Source organism: Sinocyclocheilus rhinocerous, unplaced genomic scaffold (assembly GCF_001515625.1).
Source record: "Sinocyclocheilus rhinocerous isolate Xijiao unplaced genomic scaffold, SAMN03320098_v1.1 scaffold1219, whole genome shotgun sequence".
Taxonomy (NCBI): domain Eukaryota; kingdom Metazoa; phylum Chordata; class Actinopteri; order Cypriniformes; family Cyprinidae; genus Sinocyclocheilus; species Sinocyclocheilus rhinocerous.
The window spans coordinates 940,833-957,263 of NW_015634012.1; the positions used below are offsets into that span (position 1 = coordinate 940,833).

General features: G+C 39.8%; 1 protein-coding gene across 4 annotated transcripts in view; it reads right to left on the bottom strand.

The window, feature by feature from the left end:
• sdk2a (sidekick cell adhesion molecule 2a) overlaps positions 1-16,431 on the bottom strand; it is a 128,556-nt gene that overhangs the window by 18,549 nt on the left and 93,576 nt on the right. For all 4 annotated transcript variants that reach the window (XM_016558802.1, XM_016558801.1, XM_016558804.1 and 1 more), the window contains 20 exons: positions 11,561-11,701; positions 11,193-11,374; positions 10,143-10,258; positions 9,779-9,974; positions 9,391-9,669; positions 8,027-8,148; positions 7,822-7,931; positions 7,587-7,737; positions 6,246-6,483; positions 4,899-5,014; positions 4,623-4,812; positions 4,422-4,520; positions 3,905-4,099; positions 3,623-3,824; positions 3,413-3,516; positions 3,073-3,143; positions 2,828-2,960; positions 2,040-2,096; positions 1,190-1,291; positions 919-1,034 (listed from right to left, as the gene is read on the bottom strand). In XM_016558802.1, coding sequence (XP_016414288.1) covers positions 919-1,034; positions 1,190-1,291; positions 2,040-2,096; positions 2,828-2,960; positions 3,073-3,143; positions 3,413-3,516; positions 3,623-3,824; positions 3,905-4,099; positions 4,422-4,520; positions 4,623-4,812; positions 4,899-5,014; positions 6,246-6,483; positions 7,587-7,737; positions 7,822-7,931; positions 8,027-8,148; positions 9,391-9,669; positions 9,779-9,974; positions 10,143-10,258; positions 11,193-11,374; positions 11,561-11,701 — 2,920 coding nt within the window. The remainder of the gene's footprint in view (positions 1-918; positions 1,035-1,189; positions 1,292-2,039; positions 2,097-2,827; positions 2,961-3,072; positions 3,144-3,412; positions 3,517-3,622; positions 3,825-3,904; positions 4,100-4,421; positions 4,521-4,622; positions 4,813-4,898; positions 5,015-6,245; positions 6,484-7,586; positions 7,738-7,821; positions 7,932-8,026; positions 8,149-9,390; positions 9,670-9,778; positions 9,975-10,142; positions 10,259-11,192; positions 11,375-11,560; positions 11,702-16,431) is intronic.

The following is a 16,431-nucleotide window of genomic DNA, read 5'->3' on the forward strand; positions in this document are numbered from 1 at the left end:
GATTTGCTACAGGAGGACTTTGTTCACCCCCCGGAGCCGTGTGAGGCAGTTTTTATTATGGATGGATGAGCTTTATTTCACTTCTTTTGGACTGATGAACTGCAACACCCGCTGACTGCCATTAAACAACTTGGAAGATCAAAGACAATTTTTAATAGAACTCCGAATGGATTCATCTAAAAGAAGGAAGTCATATACACCTAGGATGGCTTGAGGGTGAGTAAATAATGGGCTAATTTTCTTTTTTGGGTGAACTATCCCTTTAACTGACACGACAACGGCATTTTGAGGGGCCTGAAAACGCAAACTTTTCAAAATGTGTTTCAAAGTGCAAGTTTTTGAAAATGATACCGTTATCATCTGTGTAAACTGCAAAAACCTGAATTTGTGAAAACACTGACGTAATGCGCATGCGTATTACATGTTCAGTCTAAAGTTATATGCGCAGACATGTAGAGTTTCTTTACAAAGGGACATTGCCAACTACTGGCCTGGCATGCATAATACAGCATTTTTCATCATTTTTGTGGATCTGTTTGAATGGGGATCATTTTGAGAAAGTTGTCATCTGTACGCAAAACTTTCATTGTTGTGTAAACATACTGTACCTTTAATGGTGAACAATTTCAGACATTTTTGCAAACCCATGTGAGCAATTAGATAAAAAAAGTGATTCATTTGTGAACCTGGCATTTCTAGTTCTGATTCTAAACAACAGAAAACAAACATGACTTGATCGCTGAAATATTTTTAGAAAAAAAAATATGTGTCATATGGTAATTTGCATTAGCAGACAAGGATTTATAATGTTTCACTGGGGCACAGCAATAATTTAGGGTCTAGCGAAGTCCCTGGTTCAAAGAACCACTGTTTTATATTACAGTCTTTGAATTGCTGAATCACATTGAAATGCTGTACCTTATAGCCTTGAATATCCCCATTCTGGGCTTCCACTGGAGGAGGGTCCCATGTGACATCAAGCTGAGTAGCTGTTGAGGACTGGATAGCGACATTCTGAGATGCAGCGGTGGGCACTGATGAGGACAGAGAGAGACTATGAAACACCTAGACTGTTTGAACTGATTTATTAGACTTTATACTGACTGACAGCACTATTGCACGTTTTTATTAGACCGTGAAATCAACTATATTGACTCAGAGCATCAAGGAGGAATATTTGTACCCTTACCCGCCTCTCCCACGAACACTTCCTGTGGCGAGCTGTTGGGCCCCTCCCCTACTGCGTTATACACGCTCAGTCGGATCTCGTAGCGCTTGTGCTTATTCAGATCTGAACAATGGAGAACATGTGCACACATACACACTCTATTCAATATAGCATGAGAAAACCTTAAGTAGTGCTAAAACATAATGATCCAATGAAGTGAGATGTTGAGAGGAAAAGTCAATGACTGTGTGGAGACAAATGGGTACAGTCAGACAAGACCTGACGTGAGAAGAGAAACAAATGAGATTGGGCTCTCATGTGAGCAAATAAACGAAGTGTGAGAAAGAGACATTATAGTTCAGAGATTGAGTTTGGCAGGATGAGGGAATGGATGAGTGGAAAGCAGTGATGGGGACTAACTAAAAAATTAGCGATAGCTAATTCATTCAGACAGTTTATTTAAAAGAACCAGTATGAAAAAGATTCTGAAAAAATATATATCATTAATATGCAGAATAGTACAATAATATAAATTAATATTAAATAAGAATTTATAAAGTAATTAATAAATAATAAGATTTATAAATAACATTAAGAAGAACTTTACAAAATAATACATTATTAATTAAATGCTCTTGTTTATCACAATGTTTTTTGATTAAATCAGTTTTATTGGTGGTACTTACTGTAACCTGAAAATGTGATTTGTTTAATGTTTTTGAAAGAAGTTTTATTTTACCTAAATGTTCAATATTCTAGTTTGACTGTAGTTGAACTACTTAAATTATGAACAGCTTGAAGTAGCTTTCCCAACACTGGTATAAATGATGACAAAAGAAACACTGATGAGAGAGCGAATTTCAGGACTTACTGTCCAGCTCGTATTGGGTAAGTGAGGATTCGGTCAGGTTCCTCACACTGTAGGGGGCTGAAGACGGTAGGGTGGAGGGGAGAGGAGGCAGAGGATGGCAGCGAGGAAGACCAAAGGTAAAGAGGGAGAAGTATAAAGAGAAAGTTAGAGAGAGAGAAACAAGAGCTGGATTAGCGCATTAGCTCATGCTAGCAGAAAGGCTGGCAGCTCTACAGACTTTGAGAGAGAAACTAACAGATGAGGAAACAATTACCACAGCCCTCATACACTCTAAAGCTCTCATTACATTCATGTTAATGAGATAAGCCACTATAGAATCTGCCATTACAGGGAAACACGAAACAGAAGAGTTAGCATTTTTTTGCTGAATTAGCTTATCTCTTCATGTTCTTATACATGTAGTCCAGTAGTAACTTAGTTTCCAGGGTTAAGGGTTGTTGGCATTAGCCATGAGTCTAATAAATAAATTAATAAAACTGACCGAAATATTCATTTATTTAACAGACATTAACAAAAAGTACCATAGTAGTATCATGTTTTTCTTTTTTTAGGACAAGGTTCCATGGTATTGCTACATATTTTTTATTCTTTTAAGTACATGGTAGTAATACCACGGTACATGAATATAATAGTCAAGTCATCATATCATACCATACCATGACTGAACCATGAGACAAAATGTCTTTTATAAGGTTATAGTAACCACTGTAAATTTAGTAAGGGACTTGATAGACAAGTAGATACTCATTTGTATGTTCTTTATTTGTGTAAGCTGAATGAAGACTCACCTGTGAGCTCGGCCCAGTTGGCTGACGGGCTATTAACTGTACGCACTGTGAAGCTGCGTAGGCGGTCGTACAGTTCTCTGTAGCGTACTCGAAAACCAAGCAAAATACCATTGATCTCCTCTTCGGGGGGCGGCTGGATGGGTTTGAACAGATTATGTCATTATCTCCCGTTTGTAAACACAACGCTCAACAACAGATAAACACCCGTGTTCCCTCTCAGAGCAGCGTGATGAATCGGACCTCACCTTCCAGCGGACCAGCACAGATGTGGTGGTGTGCGGTGTCACAGAGAGGATTGTGGGAGCTTTGTCGGGTGCTAATGGAATACAAACAGACAGTTTGTTCAGTTAATGACTGCGGAGCTGCAAAGACCCTGATAAGAGTGGAATAACCAAGAATGGAAACCAGTTAATTGTGGTGTAACTGTTAGCATCGTTCTGGTTAGACGCCAAAGGTCAAGCATGAGGTAACCCTGCAGTTTTTCCCCTTCACTGACTGTGTCCTATTTTGGTCCTATTGTGATTCATCTCAGGCCTCAGGAACTTGTTCCCCGACAGCATTAAAGCGTTTCGCAGTTGCCCCTACCGTCCTGTAGAGTGGTGATTGCCTCGCTCTCCTCGCTGAACTCGCTGTCCCCAATATCATTAGTGGCTTTCACTCTGAACTGGTAGGAAGTGAAAGGCTTGAGCCTGCGAATAGGAAAAAAGCTTGGTAGGACTACTGTGACGCCACCAGTTTTGTCCTCTATGACCCTCGAAGTTTAGAAAGTTCGGCACAGGCTCAATTCAGGCTTACTTGTCTATGACGTATGAAGTGGCCTCATGGTTGACCGAAGCAGAGTGGATGGTCCAGTTGCTGTCTGGCAGCTCTCTGTGCTGGACAGTGTAATATCGGATGGGCGATAGACCATCGCTGCCTGGTTCCCATGACAACAGCACACTACGGGCCTGGACCTCTTCCTGAGGCACAATGGGACGACTTGTGGGCTGAGGGCGCGCTGAGAGGGAGATCAGACAAGCAGCTGTAATGACATGTAGTAAAACGCACCCGACCTTGTAAAGAGCGATGAAGCAGTACCTCTCTTCTCTGTAGTGACCACCAGTGCCTCGGCCGCTTCTCCCCATCCCTTTCGAGTCTGCGCCGTGAGGCGGAACACATAAACACTCTCTGGTTTCAGTCCAGTTGCTGTATACTGTCGCGCACTTGGGATGAGCACATCAACGATAGCAGAGGTAATACTGGAAGAGTTTTTCCGGTAAGCAATCTGATATGCTAGATAAGAGACACACATAAACATTACAATCAGAGGATTCTGAATTTAATCATAATGTAACTGGTTTTACATGCGCTGTTCTGAGTGGGATTCAAACTAGCGTCAAATCGGCATGAGAGGTAGACACATTAACTGCAGACTGCAGCCTCTAGTACCTAAAGACTCCAGCTACAATTCCTAGCCACGGTTGCTAGTGTGCCTCTTGAGGTGTAACAAATTAATTGAAGGCCGATTAACTGTCACACTGTGTTCTTATAGTACAGTATGACAAGTAATGATAGTAAAGAACTATAAAATTAGTTTAGTGTGCACCCAACCTACCAAGGATAATGCCATTTGGCTGGGCAGGGGGTTGCCAGATCAGTCTCACTGAGGAAGTCCTGACTTCAGGGAATAGGATTCCGACTGGAGGCCCAGGTACTGTTTAAAAAAAAAATATATATATATATGTAAATGTAACTAGCGCACCATAAGCAATATTAATAACTTATGGTGATTGATCATTGTGGTTTAGACTCTCACCATCATCAAGTGTGCGCTCAAAGATGGGTGGAGAACTAGGCATGCCATCTCCTATACGGGTGAAGGCTACAACCTGGATCTCATATAGCACATACTTCCCAAGACCAGTGAGCTGGACACTGTAAGTGGTATTTCCCTCTACTGTCCAGAAACGCAGGGCTGACTCTGCATCCTTCTCTTTGTATACCACCTGAAAGTCATTAGAGGAAAAATAGATGCTTCTCTTCGCTACTATAATGGATAGTAAATCTGGTAGGAAGCCTGTTGTCAATGAACCTTATAGCCCAGAATTAGTCCATTGCGATCAGTCTCCGGCACATCACCCCAGCGGACCAGGACACTGCTGGAGGTGGTAGCAAAAGCTGAAACATTTGCAGGGCCACTTGAGGGGACTAATGTTTGGAGAAAACAAGTAAACATGCAATTAACAACCATATGAGTGATCAGAGTTTCAAACAGGAACAGCGTGCATTTTGTCATTCATTGTACCTGTCATATGTTTACAAGATAAAGCATATGCCAATGCAGTCTGGTTACAATTCAGTATGTGATGGTAAAAACGTGTTACCGACTGTGCTGCCAGCTGTTAATCAAACTGTGAATGACAGAGTATTTGACTGATGAGAAAATAACTTCTTTTTTTAAAAACTTGCATAAAACAAATAACTTTTTAATGGATTAAGCAATGGAGAGCAAATGGAGAAAAAGACCCCAGGGAATTTCACAGCTCCTTTAAAGTTTCACATGAGATCTCAATAATCTCACAAACTTAGATTTGCTAAGATACTTAAGTCTGCAATCAAAAGTCGATATGAACTCAAAAACATCTCAACAGTTATCTGAATTATACGATTGACGTTCATTTTATAGCAATATTCTCTTACTGTGTGCCAGCAATTGTCTCATTTATATCAATTTTTATTTCTCCTAAGCAATTTTAGGACATACACATTCAGTTGAATCATAACTGCAAAATCCATTAAGACTCCTGGGCAAAGCATATGCCAATGCAGTCTGGTTACAATTCAGTACATGATGGTAAAACGTGTTGCCGACTGCGCTGCCAGCTGTTAATCAAACTGTGAATGACAGAGTATTTGACTGATGAGAAAATAACTTCTTTTTTTAAAAACTTGCATAAAACAAATAACTTTTTAATGGATTAAGCAATGGAGAGCAAATGGAGAAAAAGACCCCAGGGAATTTCACAGCTCCTTTAAAGTTTCACATGAGATCTCAATAATCTCACAAACTTAGATTTGCTAAGATACTTAAGTCTGCAATCAAAAGTCGATATGAACTCAAAAACATCTCAACAGTTATCTGAATTATACGATTGACGTTCATTTTATAGCAATATTCTCTTACTGTGTGCCAGCAATTGTCTCATTTATATCAATTTTTATTTCTCCTAAGCAATTTTAGGACATACACATTCAGTTGAATCATAACTGCAAAATCCATTAAGACTCCTGGGCAATAAAAGAACAACCTTTGAGCAATAAACTGTTCCTGTGGGCAGCCATCATAATTAATTCAAAGGTCAGCAGTGTTGTGAAAGCATTCCAGAAGTTTTTTTACAAAGTAAAAGAGGGAGGAAAGAAAGCACAGCAGATTTCTCACCTGACTCTCTGGTTCTCCCGTGAACTGGTTGGCTCCACAGTCCTGGCCCGATGCCATTGAACGCCTGCACTTTGACCTCGTATTCTGTCCACTCTTCAAGGTCCTCAATGGTAAACTCCCTCTCCTGCCTGTCAGGGATGATGTGGGACAGGACCCCAGCCTTGGAGCCTAGACGTGAGTACTGCACCCTGTAGCCCACCAGCTCGGGATTGCCATTGTATTCCCACTCTGGCAGCGGCTAGAATACAGACACGCTTCAACTTAGATTAGAAAATGTAGCGTCTTAGAATATTTATCACCACACGAACGGTACTTTCCCTATTAGGAATACAAAATCACAAAAGAAACCTTTCCAATACCCCAACAGTTTCTCCCAAAACAAAGAGATGCAAATGGAGAGGTTTGTTTAAATCTCCAATTTTTGCGTTTTCTCTCCAGAGAAAAAGACCTCAGGAATTTCACGCACGTCTCTTATAGTTTCAGAAGAGACAATGGGTCTCATTCACTAATAACTGTGTAGATTATTCATATTTACACATACAAGTGATATTTTCTTTAAACATTTCTGCCTAATTCAACATGTGTATGCACAAGAATTAGTTTTTACCTTGTTCGAATGTTAATGAATTTGGAGTATTCGAAATGGGTGATCATGTACCCGAGGTTAATTATTTGCATAAAACATGCCCAAACCATCTCCTTTCTGCACAACTTTACGGCTTTTCGTGATTATCATCAAACATACAATGCTTTCTAAAGACGCAAGAGTACACGTAGCAGGATACTCAAGTGATGCCAAGTGTACCATCCTCAAAACCAGTTCAAACACAATAAACACCCATTTAGAATGTAGCAAGCTGTACTTATGCATTTTTTGCATATGTTTGGTTTCAAGTGTTCCTACATCTTTTTTTTTGTGCAAATTTAGGATACATTTTAATACGATAGTTATTGATGAGTCATGATTGTGTTCAAAAATTTCTGGATATACACGTGAATCAATGAGACCAAATGTCTCAAAACATTATCAAACAGATTTGATAACATACCAAAGTAACTATGACTAAAACAGTATCACCTGTGCCCACTAATTTCACCTAAGGAATTGGGAATAACAAGGAATAAGAAACATCAATATAAGTTGCTGCTTAAATAAAACATGAGACTGGGACATCCATTAAGTCTCCCGAGCTATGAACGAGGAAAACCTGAGCAATACAATTTTCCTCTGGGTGGAAATGCAATCTCAGGACTACTTAACAAAATGAAACGAACACACAATCAATTCCACATTCTTTTCCTTCTTAAGCATATCGATCACATTCCAGGACACATACGTACCACCCATCTGAGCCACAGGCTGGTCTCGCTGGCTGTGCGGAGAGTGATGTTGGCGGGGGCGATGTCAGGAGGAGCCTGTAGGGTCTGGATCTTCCTAGATGGCTGGCTGGCTGGGCTTGTGCCTACTATATTCACCTGCCTCATTCGAAATCTATAATCGGATGGTAAATTAGGATGCAGCCTACGGACAGTGTATACAAGTATATCCCAGAATTCAACAATTCAGTGAGTGGACCTGTAGTACGTGTAGGGGTTCAGGCCTTGGACCTCAAGGGATCGTGCATCAGGCTCATTGTCCAATCGATGGACCACGACCCACTCCTCGTTTTCTCCTATAACACCGATCTGAACATGCAACAAAAGAGAGAGAGAGAAATCAATGATGGCTAATAAAAAAGGTGACAGCTTGAGGTGAATGCTCAGCGTAAATTCTGTACTACCTGAGCCTCTACCAGCCAGCGTGAGATGGATGTTTTGCCGTCATAGCCTGGTTTGAACTGCAGGGTTACTGAACGTGGGCTGATGTTGGAGATGGCAATGTTGGTAGGAGGTCCAGGCATCTCTATAGGAACAGGAGAGGTGAAACATGCAAGATGAATGGTAGAAATGGCTCAGTGGGAAAAATAAAAGACCTGGGAACAATATCAATGCCATTCACACACAATACCCCCTGCTGAATAAAAAAAAAAAAAAGTCACACTATATTGAACAATATACAAAAGACTTTTACTTTCACCCTCATGCTTTTCTATCACACGTTCTGTGAAAAAAAAAATGCATTCAGAATCAAAGAGAGATGCACGTTGTCCTTATTTGCATGACACACATTTCCGTTCAGTTCATGTTTGCATGCAGAAGCAGAAGCTTGCAAATTAGCATCACGTGGAACAAAAAGTGAGACAAGATAGGTTTGATTTAAAACAGTGTGATCCAGCCAGCATACCGATGGTTCATTACAAGCATCTACAGAGGACAACGCCAAAGCATCTTTCCACGGTGTCTCGTCTCACTGTGTTTTAGTGTCTGCTTCTGTCTAAGAGATGGCTGAAGATTATGAATATTAATGCTCAAAGCTGTCATATTCAGCGTGCCTTCATTAACTTCAATATCAAGAGTAAGGTTAATAAGGCCACACAGTAGAAAGTTAACATCCATCTTTTCAGCTCTTACATTGACATCAGGGCTTAACGGTAATTCTTTTTTCCTTCCTGTCCAGATTTATGATTTTTTAAATGTTTTTAAAAGAAGTCTCTTACGCTCAGCTAGGCTGCATTTGTTTGATTAAAACGCAGTAAAAACTGTAATATTATGAAATATTACTACAATAAAAAAAAAAAATTATATAATGTTTTTATATATTTTAAAATGTAATTTATTCCTGTGATGCAAAGGTGATTTTTCAGCAGCCATTACTCCAGTTTTCAGTGTCAAATGGTCCTTCAGAAAAAAAAAAAATCTTACTAACCCTAAACTTTTGAACAGTTGTGCAATTTAGCATAGATTTATCATTTGAAATTTTATAATTGTGAACTTCTTAAATTTTTATATTTATTTTATTTATTTTAAATTATTACTACTTTACAAAAATAATTGCAATAATAATTAATTATACAAATTATACAGTCATTACATTATAATTGTTTTATTATTATATTTTCATATCATTGTGGTCATTATATTATTGTATTATCATTATTATATTGTATTACACAGAAAACTTCAAGACACGTTGCTGGAGAAAGATGACATACATGGCGGCATCAGTGCAATCCTGGAGTAAGAGAAATCATGAGAAGAAACTCACCTGGCGGCACACCAGAGGAAATGGTGGAGGACGACAGCTGACCTTGACCTTTGGAGGTCATACCGGCCACCTGAATGGTGTAAGTAGTGAGTGCGGTCAGACCGGTGACCCGGTACTCCTGTGTAATGTTGGGCAGGTAATGCGTGACGCGAGTGTTTGTTCTGTTGAATTCCTCCCAGGAAATGCGATACCCTGCAGGCACAAAACAGAAAGCGGTTCGGCAGACAAGAGACGTGTCCAGGATTTCTGTGAAGCTCAGGTGACCTACAGGTCCTGGAGCTGAGCATACAGACACCCACATTAAGTCTTTTCAAACAGACACCTGCAGGCCTGAACAGAACATCGTCATGGGTCGAGATGGATATAGTACGTAAAAAAGGACACTCACTGTCTTCGTGGGTGCGTATGCACTGTGGAGTGCTGCGAGGGCCATCTCCCGGCGTAGTGAAGCACAGCACGCAGGTGAAGTACTCCGTGAACTTCTTCAGTCCGGTGATGTAACCTACATGAACACTGTCTTGAAAATTGGGTCTCACAGTAACCAAGGTAACATCTTCCTCGTGGCCTGGTTCCCATGCCAACAGCTGAAGTAAAAAAAACAGACAGATGTGACCACTATCGCTTAGCACAAGCCAGTGTGAATCCTGCTGCTGTCTCAGCATGACATATATTGGAAGTAATGAAACCAATATTATAAAAGGAGCACTGCACTCTTGTGCTCAACCTCTAGAGGGCAGTGGATGGATGCTCACCTTGTATCCCTGGTTGATTCCATTGATGAACTGTGGGCTTGGAGCACTCCATGTGAAACGGACTGTGGTGGAGTTGACAGCATCCGCCTGGACGTTCCCTGGTGGGACCGTGGGCACTTGAAAAGAGAAGATTTGACGGAGTGAGATGGTGAGGGAAATCAAAAAGCGGACAATGATTTCTTTTTGTGAGATTTATTAGACATGATATATAAACTGTTATCTTACATAAAAAGAATGAAAAGTGGTTAGTTTAAATTGGTGATTTTGGTCTGTCACACCTCACAGGTCTGTATCTAACCCTTATATTATACAACGTCATAATTGTGACATAATCTGTCAAAATACTGTAGCAAATATTACATTTGATATTAAATGTTTAATCATTTTCATATGAAATTATTAACTACATTTAATGACCAAAAATGTATATTCAGCTGTGAACCACATATTGTGCACAACCCTGTAGCTGCATGATTTTCCCGCATTACAAAAAAATGTAATATTCCTTAAAATTGTGACACACAGGAAGTGACATCATGGGCCCTTTCTTCAGCATGGTGAGAAGTAAATAATCTCTTTTTTCCCGTTTCTACACAAACTGTAAACACATGTTAATGGCATTTGTCAAGCTTAACTATTCAATCCTGTTACCCCAGTTATTGTAAAAAAAAAAAAATTAAACAAATAATTGTCTTTATTAAAAAAAAAAACTATTAAACAGTATAAAACTAACTGATATTCAATTTGATATTCAATCTGTTGAAATTATATTTATATTAATTATTAACTAATTTTAATGACCAATAACAATTATTTTGCTTTGACCTGCGTGTTGTGCGCAACCCTGTAACTACGTGATTTTTCCCTATTACAAATTTTTTTAACCCATTCTTCAATGTGACAACAAGAAAAGTAAGTCTTCTCATTCAATTTTCTCACTTTTTACACAAATTGTAGTGTTGATGGCATTTGTTAAGCTTAACTATTCAATCTTGTTACTGTAAGAAAACATTAAATTAAACTTTAAATCTGTTAATATAAGATCCTCACCGCCTTGCAGAGTCCATTCTGTGACTTTGGGGCTGTAGATGCCCTGGCCCGCCCCGTTATATGCAGCCACCTCAATCTCATAGTTGGTCCAAATGATAAGGTCCTCCAGGAGAAGATTTGTTTGGTCTGGGTTAGTGATGTTCTTCATCTGACAGTCCACCGGTAATCCAGACAGACAGTACCTGAGCGGCATGGCAGGAACAGTATCAGCCCCGTGACATTTGAGACTCAAAAATAGGAGTTCTCACTGAGAGGACACTATTGGCTCCAGTGGGATGTGAAGCAGGCGAGGGCCGGTCTACTCTAAAAGATGAAGTGCTGCTGAGAGCAGCTTGATTGTGTAAAGGACAGTCCCAGAGATCTCTCACCTGATTATATAGCCTTGAAGCGGCCCGTTTTGGTGGCTCTCAGGGGGAGGCTGCCACTGGATCATGATGGACTGGTTGGTTCTGCCACTGGCTATCACTGTCTGAGGAGGGGCGCTGGGGGGCTCCTCGGGTAATGATACTCTAAAAACAGGGAATTGGGAGAAAGAGCAAAAGAGATTAAAAGAGAAAATGGAATGGCCATGTGACACAGGTTTGAGTCTGTTCGCTTTCTCTCTATCCAATAATTTCCCTGTTTGACAGAAAAATCAAAATGTGTCATTTAAAAGAAAGACAGAGAGAGGAATTTTTGAAAGATTAATATTACATAAGTTGATGTCTAGATGTCTCAAAACACACTAAAAATGTATAAATTAAAAAAATTTTTTTTTCAATTTTAACCTGGAAACCTTGGACTTTCTTCTTTCAGATGAATCTAATCGGAGTTATATAAAAAAAATTCCTGCCTCTTCAAGCTTTATAATGGCAGTGGATGGGTGTTATTTTTCAATAGTCCAAAAGACCTCAAATAAAGCACATCCATCCATAATAAAAAGTGTCCCACACGGTTCCGGGGGGTGAATAAAGGCCTTCTGAAGCGAATCGATGCGTTTGTGTAGGAAAAATATCCATAATTAAAACTTTATAAACAGTAATCTCTAGCTTCTGCTAACAATACAATAGAACGCCGTTCCGGCGGATGACGTAGGACATAGGTGTAGGGTAAGGTTTGGTGAGAATATGATAGTTCGTTCAATACTTTGTTTTGTACTTCTAATTCGTGACCAGTGTTTTGTTTTGCCCTCTCCGCTGCGCTTCCGCATTCGTCACTTCTCACCAGCCCTTACGCTACATCCTATGTCATCCGCCATAACGGTGTTATTGTGAATGTGCGTACGACAGTTAGTGGAAGCTAGAGAATACTGTTTTTTTCTTACAAAAACGCATCGATTTGCTGCAGGAGGCCTTTATTCACCCCATGGGGAACACTTTTAATGATGGATGGATGCACTTTATTGGACTTCTTTTGGACTATTAAAAAATAACACCCATTCACTGACATTATAAAGCTTGGAAGAGCTAGGACATTTTTTAAATATAACTCCGATTGGATTCGTCTGAAAGAAGAAAGTCATATACACCTAGGATGGCTTAAGGGTGAGTAAACCATGGGGTAATTTTCATTTTTGGGTGAACTATCCCTTTAAGAACCTTGATGCTCCATCTCGGAAGCCTGCATTTTGAGCATTGGCCCTTGAGATACGTGCCTCCTCTCGGCGTGGAGATGATCAAAGACGCCATAGCCAAAACTGGCTAATGCCACAGAGTCAAAAAAATCCAGCAAGACTCTTCTTAAATCTATTTATCTTGACATCTTGATATCTCCTGCATGAGAGCTGCAGTTCTGTGGCTGAGATAAAGTGCAGTGTTTTAGGATCAAAGAAATAGGCGCGGATCCTTGAGCGGTGCAGTGCTGTTATGTCACCCTCACCTCTGCGGGTTCCTCGTCTGAACGCGCTGAGAGAAGAATGTCTTCTGATCTGCGCGCATGCAAGTTGCAAAACGAGTGGAAGTTGTTAGCTGAGAGAATAGATCTGGTTTGAGATGAGCTCAGAGTCTGTGGGAATAAACGGATGGCACTGTTTTGCATCAATGCCTAAGTTTGGGGTGCGTTTGTCAGAATCAAGGAGCTTTATAATACCTGTTAGCACTCCCATTCATCACAATGGCAGCTGCTTGCTCAGAAAGTACATGATTTTTAAATCTGTCATCTTGTTTCAAGGGAAATCGGTTTAAATCAATGCAATAACTTACCCATGATAGATAAAATATGCTCATTTGTTGCCGGCTACTGGTTTCATTTGTTCAGATTTGTTCACTGAAGACTTTTGTTGAACTGATTCAAACGACTTAACTTTCTGAAGGATCATGTGACACTGAAGACTGGAGTAATGATGCTGAAAATTCACAAGAATAAATGACCTTTTAAAACAGAAAACACTTACTTGAAATTGTAATAATATTTCACAGTTTTTACTGTATTTTTGATCAAATAAATGCAGTTTTGTTGAGCATAAGAGGCTGCCTGCAGAGTGAGTAGTTGCTAAGCAGTTAAACCTTGGACTGGTTTTGCATATGCTAATTGACATGATAAATTAGGTGTCGAATGATGAAACCTCCACAAAGAGTTCGCTTCCACACCACTTCGACCACTATTAAGTGTGTTGGAGAACAATGTGGCATTCTTATAATAGTGTTTTGTTAATTTTCGCCCTCAGGGATATTAGCTCTTGACGGGGCATTGCATCAGCAACACATATTTTTTCCCTAATATTTTCCCGGTCTGTTTCTTTTAAGTCCGTCGAGGACTTCGGTATCCTGGGCGGCAGATTATTGATTTGCCACAGCTGTGCATGCGCAGGATGTTGCAGACGGGCAAAGAATGTTTACTTTCCACATGCTTTCAGATCTCATCCTCGATCATTGATTCGAGCTTGACTTTTCCATTTTCAATCAGCCTCCCTCCCACTGTAAGGCAGCAAAACACGCAACACTCTCCAGCTGATCCGAAGAAACTCCAAATGTGACTGTTCTATCAGATTACAAGAATCAAATATCTGTGAACGGCTGCTTCCTTCATAGCAGGATCCCTTAAGACACAAGCAGATATGAATATTAATGAGAAAACATATTCATGCAGAAATGTTGTTTGTCGTTTTCTCGGTTTTTGGGGCATCTTTGAGTCAGGATGTCTCAGACGTCATAGGTGTTCTCCTGGGATCTGAGCACATTTGAAGGCGGGAGTAACTTGGCGCTCTTTGTAATGCTGTAGTAGACAGAGTGGAAAGCAGTTGTACAAAAGCTGCTAAAAATCTCTCAGTGCACAGTTCCATTCCTCACAACACTGCGGGCTGCAGGCTCCAATTCAGCTGAATAATGCACTACCTCCCTCTTCACGGGGGCTGTAGGTCTGCGAGAAGGAAGTCTTCCCACTTTTGCCAGGCTTTTGTGGCTATTCTACCACGCCTAGGTGCGATTCTCACAGACATGTCTGAGCTAGTCCTCGGGACCCCCCAGGAAACCCTGTTCACTGAGCGTCTGATGGAAAGCATGGACTGAAATCACTAGCTCCAATCTGATTGGCTGGGATTATTCACTTCTGGAGGTACAAGCACAGCGGTTTTCTTAGCAGTCTGTCTGTGCAATGAGGAAAACCATTAGATTCGCCAAAGTTTGCCAGTTGGTAGTCTCAGCCTCAGACGCCACGCCCACGGACTGTTGGCTGAACGTCTGATGCATATGGTACACAAAATTGGAAGAACTTCAGGAGTTTCAAAGTCATTATCTGATTGGTTGAATTCTACAGGATTTCCGGGAGACGTGTGTGGCACGTTCTTTAACGTTCCGCCTGGAAAAAAAGGTGTCACCGTGATGCCAAACCCCCTTATGTTAGAAGAAAGCTGTCGTGTTTACAGCTGTGACAATGAACACTTATCAGGATCAACCGAACGCTGGATTTTCAAAAGTATGTGAAATATTTCCATGCCCCTAAACATGACACGGCACAAAACGAAACGTATGGTCTTTTGGGCGGTTCTTTAAAGTTGCCATGGTTCCCAGAACTTCTGCCATCAGTCTGAAGGTCTGGCAACGCAAGACTAGCCCGTTGGTGGTATCAAATTTATTTTCGATTCTGATCAGAAACGTATAAGAACATTTTCAGTCTTTTCCAAACTATTCATGAAGACGGAATGAGTGCAATGAGTGGCACTATTCGATTAAAAAAAAATATATATTTTCTGCTTTTCTGCTTTCGCACAGACTACAGCCCAAAGAATAAAGTTTAGAATAAAATAAACGTTAATTGAAATAAAATAAGATATATAAAAACTTAAACCTATTTTTTTTTTCAACTAGGCAACATTTCTCATTTTCATTTAGTTTAACCTGATGTACTAAAAATAACTAAAACTAAATAAAAACTTTATAAAAATAGACATTTAAAAAAATAATTAAATAAAAATAAAAATTACAAAAACACAAAATTACTAAAACTTTAACTAAAATTACAATGAAAATTGAAAATATATAAAAAAAAAACAATTCAAAAAATGTATTAAAACTACAATAGTATCTCACTGATACTAAAATAACACTGGCTTGCACTTGCGCCTTGAATGTTTTTGCGCTACTTAGGATGTCCACAAGGTGGCGGCACTTTTGCCATACTTTTGTCAGAACAATAACAAAAACAAAAACAAAATCGAACTCCTGGGGCCCGTTCTTCGTACTTCGCTTAACACATCTGAGATGACTTGAAAGATGCCAGATCTTCTAATCGTGATAACTGATCTCTGGCTAATTTGGTTCTTCAAACGAATTTGCAGATTTGATTAAAATATCTGGATTAAGTTGTCTAAGATTACTGCGCATTCTTGTGTTCCCCGAAAAGGGTAGATTTATCGATACTCGAAACCACGATCAGCAATGCAGCGATTGGCTGGCGGCAAGACAGCATCAAATGAGTAAAACTGGCTGCATCTATACAGTATTATAGATTACACAACATCATAATGTTATTTTCAAATACATTTTTTGATTATTAAAATTTTAAATTATTGTCCTCGGATTAGTAGTCTACTCTTGTAATAGAGTAGCAGTGGCTGGGACAGATTTTAAGTATCAATTCCGCTTAAAAAGATGCAATATAATCCTGTTTACATGAAATAAGCCTGGTCCCGAGCAGGTTTAAGTTTACGGACCTGTTGCTATGACAGCAAGTCCAGGATGAGCTTCGAAGAACCAAATAATCCAAGATCATGCCAAATTGTCAACAATTAAATCCAGCTAACTGAGTTAGCGACGTACGAAGA